The sequence below is a fragment of the Rattus rattus genome, chromosome 15 (genome assembly GCF_011064425.1).
Source record: "Rattus rattus isolate New Zealand chromosome 15, Rrattus_CSIRO_v1, whole genome shotgun sequence".
Classification (NCBI taxonomy): Eukaryota; Metazoa; Chordata; class Mammalia; order Rodentia; family Muridae; genus Rattus; species Rattus rattus.
The window spans coordinates 41,105,488-41,119,206 of NC_046168.1; the positions used below are offsets into that span (position 1 = coordinate 41,105,488).

General features: G+C 40.9%; 1 protein-coding gene across 5 annotated transcripts in view; it reads right to left on the reverse strand.

Annotated features, from left to right (window-relative positions):
- Kcnn2 (potassium calcium-activated channel subfamily N member 2) overlaps positions 1-13,719 on the reverse strand; it is a 148,767-nt gene that overhangs the window by 31,956 nt on the left and 103,092 nt on the right. For all 5 annotated transcript variants that reach the window (XM_032885843.1, XM_032885840.1, XM_032885841.1 and 2 more), the window contains one exon: positions 1,646-1,787. In XM_032885843.1, coding sequence (XP_032741734.1) covers positions 1,646-1,787 — 142 coding nt within the window. The remainder of the gene's footprint in view (positions 1-1,645; positions 1,788-13,719) is intronic.

The window sequence follows — 13,719 nt, forward strand, 5'->3', positions numbered from 1 at the left end:
ACCCCACAATCTGCCACAGGGTATGCTTCACTGCCAAGAGCAAATTGGCATCTGACTGCAAGTTTATGACTTGAGGTCTTGCCCAATAGGACTTTTCCTGCCACAATATATGCATAGTAGGCTCAAAAGGCAAAACATGGAGACCACATACAAAGCTACCCAGTCACTCTTACTTTGCCTTAATCTGCAGTCTTCAAGGAACTCAAGGCTGAGGTGGCCTGTTCTCATGATCTGCCTACCTTTCCTGCCCCTATGAGGAAGACTTTCATTTCATTTACGCTAACATTACTTTCCCTCTGGTCTCCACCAATCCTTTGGCTAGAGAGGTGTAGCAAACTTACCTACCTTTTTCAAGAACAGAAGGTTTATCCAGTTTTCACATAACAAAATGAATGGGGTAATGCAGTATGGACCACACAACAGTGGAAGAGGGGCAAATAACATGTCCAAGTTTGCTAGGCCTCTGAGAAAAGACCCAGCATCACTCAGGATTATAGCAAACCTTCCCTTAGTGTCCTACAATCCCTGTCCCTAACTGTGCATGTCCCCCATTACTTCTGTCCACTCACTTTATCCAAATGCACTGCACTTTTTTTCTTGTATCTTTCAGACAGAATGCTCCCAATTCCTGGTCATTTACCCAGAAGTCTCACTTCATTTTAAAAGTCAATATCTATAGGCTATACATCTGATGAGGCCCTCCTCTTATTCTTTAGTTTCCTAAACCACTTGAGATTTATTTCTTCCTATATGCACTTAGGTGTAATTAACAATCATTTGTCAATTACTTTCAAAACTTGAGTTTCTGCAGGTGGCTCCATGGAAGCAGGGCAGGGACAGCTTGCATTTTGTGTTGATGCATTTCCCAGTAGTTCCAAGACCCATGCCTTTCACCCAACCAACATTCATTAACAGGAATGTAACGTTATATAATGTAAAATAGGTCTTTAAGCCCTCAACTTATTTCAAAACTTGTTTTTATGAGCAAATCACTAACTGTTGTGGTTTGCCCTGGAGTTATCTGTATTTTGATGCTAATTCCACTGCCCCCAGGACAGCTGCCCTGTAGGGTACTCAGGAATCAGGTGACTTCACCAGAACCTTCTCCCCATTGAATTTGTAAAGTACAGGTGAGGGGCAGGTACAGGATAGAAGGAGGCCTGTCATTGGAGGAGAGGGAAGGATGGGCGGGAGAGAAGTTTGAAGAAAGAGAAGAGAGAGGAGGAGAGAGGAGAGGGAGAGAGGGGCTGAGAAGCTGTGGCAGGACAAGATGGCAGGTGATGTTAAGATTCTGCTCTGTGTATTTACAGGTTGTTATTAATGTTCTCAAGGGATGGATAGTACCGGGCTTTGTATGTTTAAGTGGGCAATTATATCTTACCAATTGGATCTAAGATTATTGTGTTGTGTGTTCTTTTATGTGAGGGTTTGAGTGTAGGAAAGTGTGCAGCTGGGCTGTGTTTCAGCCAAGATATCTAGCAGATCTCTTGGGCACCATGGTGCGGACCCAGCGGGGTAAAAGACAACCCTACCTTTTTATTTTTATATTTTTACAACAACAACTAACTGACAATCATTTATACATATGGAGTGCTTTTGATTTCTTAAGCATACATAAGAGAGATAGAAAGGAAAAGACACTCACCATGATTCCGGTAAGCAAGCAGACTCCTTTCCCACAGTATGTGTTAGGTACCATGTCACCATAACCAATGGAGAGAAAAGTTATTGATATCAACCACATTGCTCCAAGGAAGTTGCTAGTGACATCCTGTTGATCATGGTACCTGAAAAACAGCATGTAGAGCCAGGGTTCATAACTGACCTCCAAGTACAGCAGCAGCTAAGAACAATTTGATTTGATAAATTGACTATATCATCTATAAACTCTTCTCCTTAGATGTACTATGGGATTACAAATATAAATAAAATAGAGAAATCACTTTCACTTAAAAATATACAGGATGAAAACCAACCTTCCCACTGCTGCAAGATGCTGTGCATGTGCGCACACATGTAGACAAGAGCCTTAGCATTCTATGTGCTTATGTCCAACCTTTGTGACAATGTGCCCTGTCCCAATTTCATGCTGCATATGTAATAAGAAGAGTCATACTGTATCCTCTCCTGGGACTATGTTCACTTATCTTTGTCCTTCTCAATACATTCAGGTTGAAGCTTGTCCATACTGCCTGACACTCAGACATGAAATAATCAGGCCATGTTGATTATCAGCCCTGGAGAATTCTGCTGTGATTCATGTCTGGAATGTTCCAGGGCCAAGTGACCCTCTTTGGTCTCTACTATATTTAAACTTGACCTGTGGTCACCAACAGAACTCTTTGCTTTTGACTCACTTCCCTCTAAGAACCACCTGTCCTTGCTTCCCTTAGATACTAGCTGAGAATCCTCCCCTAGTCTCATTTCTTGCTGTGCCTTCTTCTAAATACCAAGAAGTCAAGGTTCAGTTTCCCGTTACTTGTTCTAAACAAAGAAATGACAGGTTGGTGTGATCAGAACCCCAGCATCAGGAGGAATGAGGACAACCACTGTACTGCCCTAAGAAAAGGATGAGGTGGAAACACTGACTGTGCCATGCAGATGCTCATTTGCAGTATGTCCTAGAAGGCTATCCTTATTAAAGAGAGGCCAGGAAGCATTTCTAGCATGCCAAGGAGACTTATGGGTACATTTCAAATCGTCATGGTAACATAATGAGCAAAATGAATGCAAGAAGTTTAAGGCTGTGGTTAGTGCTGGGCTTAGCTCTCATGTGAACTAAATAGTTTCCCCACAAGGAACCTCTGTTTCAAAACATAAGGAATTCAGCTTTGTCTTCTACCCCATTCACGGTATCAAGGTGCATTAGTGAGTACACTGTGCCATGCTTGTTTGGGGAATATGTTACCCTACCTGTGCTGAGGGCTGCACAGAAGGGATGAGGGAGCAACGCTCATTTTCCCTTCAAATTTAATTGTGAAACGAAACTTCTTGACAAAGCTTCATTTACATAACAGTTCATACCTCTAATCTCCCACAAGCCATATAAAATATATTATATTATTTTTGTCCTCAGTAGGGTCTCAGCAGTGCCCCCGTTTAACATGTAGTATTTTACCACCTAGACCATCACTGGTGGAAATTACTAGTCTCCTAATTCTCCTTATATGGAGAGTTGTGTCCTAGGCAGTTTTACTTTCTAGTCTCAGCCACATGCTGAGTGAAATCTTCACTCTGAATGACCTCCGTACCTACACTGCAAGAACCCGAATACTTATCTGCTAGGCATGTGGTTTCTCCTGTGGCAGAACAACTAACTGCAAAGAAGAGTTTTAGATTTGCTACTACAACTTGGGGTCCCTGGAAATGCCTGCCTCCCTACTACCTGTGAGGAAACTTCAGCCTTGGTGTGGGTTTAGACATCCACTCTTCCTTTAGCACTTTTTACTTGGTTTTCAAGATGTGGTGTGGTACATGACCTCCAAGGGGAACCTGAAGCACTCACTGGAAACGTCCAGCTTGCTCGTCTTCAGTGTGTTCACCTTTGACCATAAAACATCTTAAATGTACAACTAGTCTCCTCCTTTGACCCTTTGCTGGATGCGTGGATTGGTACCACTGCATCATTAGTGGATGTTTATAAAATGCCGGGTGCCATATGCTGTGTCAGAGACCATAAACCTACAGTGGAAGGTCTAATTGGAAGCAAGTATGGTTTTAGAAATTGATATTTTATAGCTTGGGATTCCATAAACTCCTTTTTTGCTTATGAAATAAAACTCTGAAAACAGCTCAGTCAGGGGGATAAAAACCTCTCATACTAGTGTTTATGTTATATTTAGACAGGCGCAGTTGTGAATAGTCAAAGTGAGGTAATTATGGACCAAATTAGACACTATTAGAATAATCACCTGGTTTCTTTCCTAGCAACTCAAACCCAAACATTATATGAGAGCCATCAACATGGTGACACCATCATTTAGACCATCCTTAGCTTTTGGATCAATGCCAGAGTCACACCACCATAAATGATTAATGCATGAAATTTAAGCCTAAGGAGATATGTAAACTTTTAGATCACTTCACAGACTAGTCAGAGAACTCCACTCTTTATGGCAAGAAAAATTGTCTGAGAAAGGAATGAAGAAACTACTCACGTGGTAGAGGCAGTTTCTGTCCAGCAGGGATGCTAACTTAATAAAAGATACACTAAATAAGAGTCAAGCTTTTAAGACAAGGACTTCCAGAATTCCAGCAAAAGACACTCGCACTGTGTTCTGCCCGTCCAGCACCTTGAGCTTTGTAGACTTAAACAGCTATCAGATCTGAAAAGAGCTTCCCTTTTTAGTTTCTATACCTTATTCATCTCTTCGTTCCCTGCTGACTGTGTCTAGCATTGCTTAACAGACATGTCCGCTTGATGTTAAACTGAACATTTGCTCAAGTTCACCCAGGGTTACTTTCACTAAGGGGTAGGCTGGTCCTGCCCAGCATTCCCACGGGTCCTTAGCACTACATGGCAAAGGCTAGGTAACAGTTCTTCTCTAAACCATGCACTGGTCAATGTAGTACTCCAGATTTCTCTCAGCATCCTGCCTATACCTCTAACAGCTTTGAATAAATGTTCATATGGGCTACAAGACATGTGCTCATCTACACTGTCTTTAGAATCAAAATGATGAAGAATTTGAAAACTACTACTAGATTTTATTTTATTGCACTGTTGCCTAGTTCTGGAAAAATTTCATAGTGGGGCTCATGTTCATTGGCTAATATACAATGTCAAATTTGTTCTCAGTCTAAGCTTCCCTGGGCCATATGGGAGGCTCTCTCATAGGCACACCCAGATTCAACAGAGAGAAATGGTTCTTGCTCATCAGTCAACATGAATTATATTTGTAACATTATATCCCAAGGCTTCTGCACAAATTATTTTTATGATAGCAAAAACTAATTCCATCATGGATGTTAAGAGTTGACAAACTATTTCCATGAATGCTTCTCTATAAAGCATTTTATTAATATTAGTAATGACAAAGGTATTTCAAATGTCAGTTCCAACCTCAAAATTCATACTTGGTCATATCATGAAAAACCTTTCAGAGATTAAACACATTTGAGGACCCAAGTTCAGTCCCCAGTATCCACATAAGGCAGTTCAGAATCATCTGTAACGCTAGCTCCAGGAGATCTGTAATGCTAGTTTCCAGGCATGAACACAATGAAAAATAAAATATGTATTCTGTGATGGTTTGTATATGCTTGGCATAGGGAGTGGCACTATTAGAAGGTGTGGCCTTGTTAGAGTAGGTGTGTCACTGTGGGTGTGGGTTTAATACCCTAGTCCTAGCTGCCTGGAAGTCAGTCTTCCACTAGCAGCCTTCAAATGAAGATGCAGAACTCTCAGCTCCTCCTGCACCATGCCTGCCTGGATGCTGCCATGTTCCTGCCTTGATGATAATGGACTGAACTTCTGAACCTGTAAGCCAGCCCCAATTAAATGTTGTCCTTATAAGACAAAAAAGGCATGCAATAAATAATTTCTCTTCTAAAACCATTTCTCTCCTGAAATAACATAATTATGGCAACCCAATAAAAAGACGTAAACTTTGAGCAACCAGAAGACAGTAAAGGAGGTGCCAGAGAGGAAAAAGAAACTTCTAAATGAATGAAAATATGTCCCGTTTTCAGCCACAATGGAGTAATAGGTTATTATACTTAAACTTTATTATGAAATAAACATTTACAAATCTGATAAAATTTGAAATGATGCATAACTAGATATTGGCCATCCATCAAGAACAGAAAGATTCTGGAGATGGTGAACAACCAAAGTGAAGTGCATACTTGTCCCACTTTAATGCGCACAGATAGTCTACAGACTGTAGCTCAGGAAGGAGAACAGGCAGAGCTCAGAGGCCTCCCTCAGCTGAACAGCACAGTTGGACGCTAAGGAGGCTTTGCAGGGCTACAAAACAAAGACGGGAGATCTGTAGATGAGAAGAGCTCTGCAGAGAGTCCCCTTTATCTCAATACCTTCATGCAAAACTACTTGAAGCTGGAGAAATGGGAGTCCTGTATGGATACTTACACAGAGGCATCAATTGGAGACAGACTGTAGGACATGACAGGATATCAAGTGGAGATAAAACTGCTAATTTAGACATGATAGACTTCAGTTTATGGAAATGGTATATTCTATCAAAGAAGCATTACACCAAAAGCCAAAGAAAAACTGATGGCTCAACGAAAAACGTGAGAAGAAATAAAACACGGATTCCAAAGAAGATAGAAACAGAAGGTGGGGGATAAAGAACAGATGAGATAAATGGAGCACATGGAACTCGAAAGCACATTTACCCAAGTGTATCCTCAATCACATTAAATATAAAGGGCTTGGGTATCTCAAGTTACACAGATACCAAGCACACAGTGCATGGGTAAGGTACAAAACTGAAAACAGGACTGATACGGAGTAACGGATGGAGCTGCAGGTGCCTATTCTCCTTGGCCCTTCCAGACAACTAACACGACCAAGAAAGCACATTCTTTCAGTACAGATTGGAGAATCAGAGACTCAGCATCCAGAGAAGGGCAGAAGAAAATTTTAAGGCTGGTAAAGATCGGGACTTCAGGTTTTTAAAGGAATTGGTAGCATCTATTCCTATTTTCCCTCAATCTCCAGCCCTGACTCTAGTATGATAAGTTGGCAATAGAGAGAGGTTTTTGTTTTTTGTTTTTTTTTTCAAATTGAAAAATGGAGGAAGCTCAAAGAAAAGATAATATATTCACACTAAGAAGTTGAGGACTCCCTAATAAAACCCCAGCTTGCACCCTTTGCCAAGTCTTACTAGATGAATACCCTTTTCTTCTAAACAGAGCTTCCAGCTGGCCTCCAAATCCCCCTCTCAAATAGAAATAAATAATAGCTGACCCATGTTTTATGTTTTCTGAAGAAAAAGTACAGGCAAAGTAGAGGAGGTAACTCAAGGGAAGGGAAGAGGGAGAGGTCAGTAGGAACGAGACAATGTAGACACACATAGGTGGTCAGCTCGGTAAGCTACATTATGGACTGGTCTAATGGAGCTTGGTGGTCATACAGCGAGGGGGAAACGATTTAAAATACAGTATAACCACAGCCATAGCATAAATCCAGGGCAAACTGATACAAAGCTCCTAGAATGTAGAACGCAAAGTTAAAGATAACACATACACACACACTCACAGACACACACACATACACACACACAGGCACACACACATACACATACACACACACATACTCACACACAGACATACACACAGACACACACACAGACACACACACACACACACACACACACACACACACACACACACACACACTTTCAGGAGTGGAGAGTTAGCACTCAGCAAAGACCTTTCCATAAGAATAGTGGCTGGAAGTGATGAGATAAAAATGCTTTGTAATTTCTTCAAAAAGAATTTTCTCTAAAGAAAACATTGTAAGAAAAAATCTAAACATAATAAAAACAACAATAATAAACAACCATGCCAAAGGATATCACTGCAAAATGCAAATACCAGGCAAAGAGAAGATATAAATTACAAAAGGGAAAGAAGTAGAACCCAAACTAAACCCTGAAAGCTATTGTTTCTAATAATTGCTTATACATGTGTTGGAGAGAGAAATCTCTTTCTTCTGGTGTTGTAGCACAGAAGAAGGGGGTGTCTAGGGGGACAAAGAACTTAATAGTTGGAATTCAGACTCACTCTGCTTGGCTTGCACACTGAACAGCCCTAGGACCTGTATATGGCTCTCTGTATGGTAACTCCCTCGGGAGGTAAGATATGTGTGAGTCTGTCAAATATGGTGAGCCATGAGACTGTCAGACATACCTTTCACCATAGTCAAGTGGTGGCAAACCTGACTGTCAGCAACAAATCTGAAAGTCAATGTTTCCAAGATGCAAATTCAGAGATTTGAGATGAATAAACGCAAATGCTTCTGAACTGTAGCTGTGTGCATGTAGTTTCTATTCACAGTAAAATCAAATCAAGAATGTGGCTCAACTAATCCAGACATATAAGATTGAAAAACAGTCAAAGGAAGGTAGGGGATGAGCTGAGAGCCAATGGCTCGGTCAGAAGAGGGAACAGAAAGTGGTTTACTTTTCAGTGCTCTGTCATGGACGTTCACTAGTACTTACAGTACAGTGACCTGGGAACCATTAAGAAAACACTATGCATCACTCCTCAACTAATTAAGTCTGACTCTCCAGAGGTGGGCCTATCACAAAGGGACAGATTTCCTTTTAAGCTTCTGGGAGGTTTTAGGTAATTTAGGTATTCTTTAGTTAGTCCTATTCAATTAGATATTGAATATCTCTTTGCAGAAAGGCAGTTTTAGAAGCACAGAGAATGCATAGAGAGTCAGAATCTGTGTTCACCAAACATGATTTGGGGCAATAGGAGGATAGGAAATCTAATAAATGTAAAGACATACTGAGGGAAAAATATAGAAGACATGGAAGGTGACAGCACTGTGACAGTGTGACAAATGCCTGCAATTGGTTTTACATTGGGGTTAAAACAATAAAATTCAGCCAATGCAAACATTTTTACTAAAACCCGAGGGTGCTCTTTAGTTTAAATGCTGTAATGATAGGTAACAGGAACAACCTTAGAAACAGTTCTCAGCAAGTTATTTCGGAGCACAGACTGACCAGAGGCTCCAATCCATGACTGTCTCAGGACCTGCCTCTCACTCCTCCCTGCTGAGCATCACTGAGTCTGAAAGAGAAGGCTCTAGGACCCTGAGGATCCCAGAGACCCAAGGCCACAAAAGTAGCAGAGATAGCATAAGGCTACTTCTAAAACCCAGTGTAACTTTAGGACTAGACCTGTACAAAATTCTAAACTTTATTGATCCTAAGTGAATCTGTACTACTTTAAATTTATTTTGAACCTTTGACTTTATACATTTGAAATTTTTTCATCTCTTTTGCTTTAGGGGTCTCTCTGTCTCTCTCTCCCTATATGTGTGTGTGTCTTTGTCTCTCTGTCAATCTCTCTCCTCCTCTCTTTCCATCTCTCTCATCTAGGATTTCTCTCAGTCTTGGTCTACAGAGTTTGGTTCATACTTGGGATAGAGAAGATTTGTTTTTGGGTAGACGCCATCGGTGGATATGTTCTGAGCAAATAAGCTGAGCAGAGCTTAAAATAAAGCTCGACATTCCTGAGGGAAAAGAGGAGGACGACAGAGCGTGCACAGGTTTTCAAGACTGAATAAGTCCCCTTATGTTTCTGTGAAAAGATGGCAAATATGTTTCATGAGTCTAATATTCATTTATGCTAGAAGAAGTGACATCAGCAATGTCTCCTCTGTCAGTAAGTTAACTGTTTTAGATCTGAACACACACACACACACACACACACACACACACACACACACAGAACCACACACACTCACAAACATACACACAACAACACACAGACACACACACACAGAACCACACACAGGCACATACACATAACAGATACACATACAATTATAGTTCTTTGACTAAAAGAAACTTCATGCACAAGGATGGAAACACATTAACATCCTATTAGAAGAGAGAAAAGATACTTTATCCTTCATATTCTCTTTGGCTAAGGTGTCTAGGGAAATCTGCATAGCTCTTGACTAGAACTTGCTTCTCAGATCATGGGAAGGAGTCTGTTTCCTAGGAGTGAAGATGAAAGACCCTGAGGTCTCTATTCTCATCTTGAAAATTTTCTCTGAGCAGAAAAGGCCACTTAAGCAGTAGCTCTCAAACACAGCAGAACTGATGCCCTCTTTTAAGATTTTGAAAAAAAAATCAGTACAATGTACATGCATGCTTTATGAAATAAAGAAAAATCAATATCATCTTAATTGTACTGAGGTAAATAGAAGTCACTTACAAATCATACATTACAATAGCTAGATAGGACTAGCTCAAAAGAAACTAGAACAGACTTATTATTTCCTAAATGCACAAACATCTGATTGCAGGTCAATTTGTGAAATGTGTTGTTTTAGCAATTCATATGCTACAGGGACTGCTATGAAAGCTGGTGTCCTTTTGGAAAATTTTCTGGCCTAACTCTAAATAAAACAAATCCTGATATTCTCCAGTATATATCCTAGAAATATTATTTAAAAATTAAATGTCTGTCTCAATCAAGTCAAAATAGTTTACGTTCATATTTAAAATGGATTTGTTTCTAAGCTAAAAAAAAAAAAACAAACACAAAGGGAACACAAAGGGAAAAATTACATGCAAATACTCAATAGGTCATTCCAAGGTCAATTGGGAACAGTTTGTAGGGTAAGTATGACCCATGAATAGATAATATTCTTGACTCCAACCTGGCCCCAAATCAACCAAGCAAGCAAGCAAGGAAGCAAGCAAACAAACAAACAAAAAATTTCATAGGGAATATTGAGACACTCAGAAACATTTGTATCAAGTTTCATATCAGTAGACCTGGAAAGCCAAGTATGGTGGCACAGGCCTGCATTCCCAGAGGAGGGTAGAGGCCGAGGGGCCACCTTAAGGGCCAGTAAGGAATCTATAGATCTCAAGAAACAATACACAATGAACACACACCTGCAGATCAGTGAACCTGAGTTCATTTCCTGTGGGGAAATGCCAGAAGGACATTTTTCATTGTAACCAATGGACACTTCTCATCTAAGGTTCTCTCCATTCCTGATTCTTCCCTTATTTCCTAACTGTACTTGTTTTGACTTTCTGGGGCAGCCTCCATCTGTGTAAATGTGTGTGCTTTGAGGTACTCCAGTGGAAGTAAACTCTCCTAGAGAGGCAGTAATGTTCTGCCAATCTTTAGAATCCCCTTGCCTAAGGTCAAGTTTACTAAAACATATAGGATAGTCCACAGTTGCCATGGGCACAGTACACATCTGCCATGTGGCAGGCTCTAAGGCTGGCAGAGAAGGAAGGTCTGTATTGGTTGGGGTAGGTCCTACTTCTGGGAACTCCCACCAGGATTTTCCAATAGTGGCTGACAGTAGTATTCATTTTGCTAGTATTTTGCTGTACTTCTCCAAGGCCAAGGGCAGTCACTAGGTGGCAGTACCACATCAGCTTATTGTCACCTATGCTCTGGAGTTTGCCTAGCTGGTGAAGGAGATACATAATAAAGTCCTGCAAGTGAAAGTTCTTCTCCTGGATACTCTAAAAGCAGGTGCCATTCCATCATCAGATGCAGGGCAGAGACAAGCTGACCTGGTTACTGTACTCCTATACTGAGCAGCCCTGGAACTAATCAGAATCCTAGAGGCCTTTGAGTGTGTACTGTGTGTTATGGTGGTTGCGGTGTGTGTGAAGGGGTGTAGGGGTAGGATGGGTTTTTTCTATCTTGATGTTGATCCATTCTAGACCTCGTCTCTTTTGGCTTCTCCAAAACAAAGGCAGACAGACCCTAATGACCCATGTATACAATAACAGTCATGGTGGAGGTTTCAGACTAGGGCATGTTGGATGTAAATTAGCACTTGAAGATAGAAAAGTTATCTGAGATAATACAAAGGAACTCAAGTGCTCCTTACCTTTTAGGTGTGAATGATTCAGGGCAAATGAGTCTTGATCTCTGTGCCCCACTTTCCTCCAAGATTCAAGAATTGGACCTTTTGACTATCAAAGTATTCATGAGGATCAAAAGAAAGAAATCAAGTTCACATGGACGCTGTGGTCTATAATCGGGCGAGGCCCTTTTCAGTCTGTGAAAGTAGACATGAAAAAAAGGCATTTTCCCTCCTGGAGTTTACCTTCTGGTTCCATCCAGGTCAGATGATACACTTGAGTAGCCACCTTGTGCTTTGTTTTTTGTTTTTGTTTTTTCTATACTACTAAATGTTTGTGAACACAATGACTAGAATCAATGACCCAGGGAAGAGGTGGGGGTTGGGAGAGGGTTAGAGGTAGAGAAGAGAAGACTGTTTGGCTAGAAAGCTGTAGGCGTTGAGGGTCCATCAGACACAAAATAAGAAGAACAGGAAAAAAGATGGATGAAAAACAACTGGTTTTCTGTATCACTCCCCTCTCCTCCCTCCCAGAAGCTTCCTCTGCCAACCCTATACCTTTATTTTCATGTCAGGAGGGAGCAGGAGGTCCCTTACTATATGTAGGGACTGTGAATCCTTAAGAAAAATCTGATGGAACTGTCCAGGGCTCTTAGTAAACTGAAACGAATGTACCCTGTTGATCCAAATCTAGGTCCTCTACAGGGCCACAGCTATGGAAGGCAGTCACCATGAAATGCTACCAAATATTTACCTTTCAAACTACAACAAATAAATAATGCAATATAGAGCACACAATGATAAGATGCTCCAGCCTCTAGCCCTGCAAAGTTCCCGGCTGTGCTCCTGGGGATGCAGAACATTCCTGAACACAACAGATTTATTCTTTGGAGACACAGAGTCAGGAACTGGAGCCACCAAACCCAGAGCAGAACAAGTTTCCAGGACCTGAAGCTGAAGGTGACTCCAACAAGGCTGGTGAAAAGGATCATAGATATTTTTTTGGGGGGGGTCATTTCCAAGGTTTATCGGTCACATTTTCCCACTTCAACTTTAAAAATTAATTTCATAGTACCTATTAAACTTGGGCAGTTAAAACAGAGCTTTGAAGAGCTTGAAGAATTTGAAATGGTTATCAGAAAATGCTTCCTGAAGGTTCTCACCTACAGAAACAAGGAGGACAAGTGTCTACCTGGTAAGTAAGTCATACACCCACCTCACCGAAGTTATTGGCAAGGTTATCTCCTCTTACAGCAGCCTGTAATCCCAAATGGATATTTAAATTTTTACTCTAGCAGAATGAAATGAAGTGAAGCTTTCGATAGAGAGCCAGGAATGTGACTCGTCATGTTGGTGAGATTAACCTTCAGACATAGGAAATTCAGGACTCAATGTCAAACGAAACTGCAAAGGAGATTTCCGACCTTTGTTTTGCAGGTGAGAGAGGGCAGGAAGAACCAGTATTCCAAAAATGAAGAAAGTGTGCTGGTTGGTCCTCAGTTGTATGATGCTCGTTGGATATTCTTTGATACAAGCATTTCCTGATTGTTTTCCTCCCATTAAACTACTCCCTGCACACGCAAAGCTACTAAACCAGAGATGTTTCATATTAAAATGAAAAGCTCAAGGTATAACTCCATGGTCAAATTCAGCAGCTGGATCTAACCGTGTGTTCACTGTGGTGATGGTGAAGGTTTAGGTTTAAAAAAAAACAATCAGAAGGATCAAGACCAATGTTCCACCAAACCCAACTAGGAGTCACTATGTGCACAGCTTGGTAACCATAGGGATAATTGACAGTCTCAAAATGATTATCTCTGTGTGTTCTACATAAATGTTCTCCAGGAGGCTCATAGAAAATACCTGACCTAACGCAAATAACTAGACTGAGTAAGAACTGCATCATAGCTGCCCAAAAGGAGTTTGCACAAATTTAATGAAAAAGTTCCAAACATGCATAGAGCTGACTGATGGGAGTTTTTCACTCCAATTTGATGATCTTAACATTAATTCAAACAGCTTCCTGGGATTTCTTGCTGCCTTGTTGGAGGAAGAGGATGAGAAGTTCAAGTCATGGTGGGAGAGGCACAGGATAATGCAGTAGCAGTTGTGCATCCCCAAGAGTCCCTGAACACCTCTCCTGAAGTGATTAGGAGAAAGGAATATGA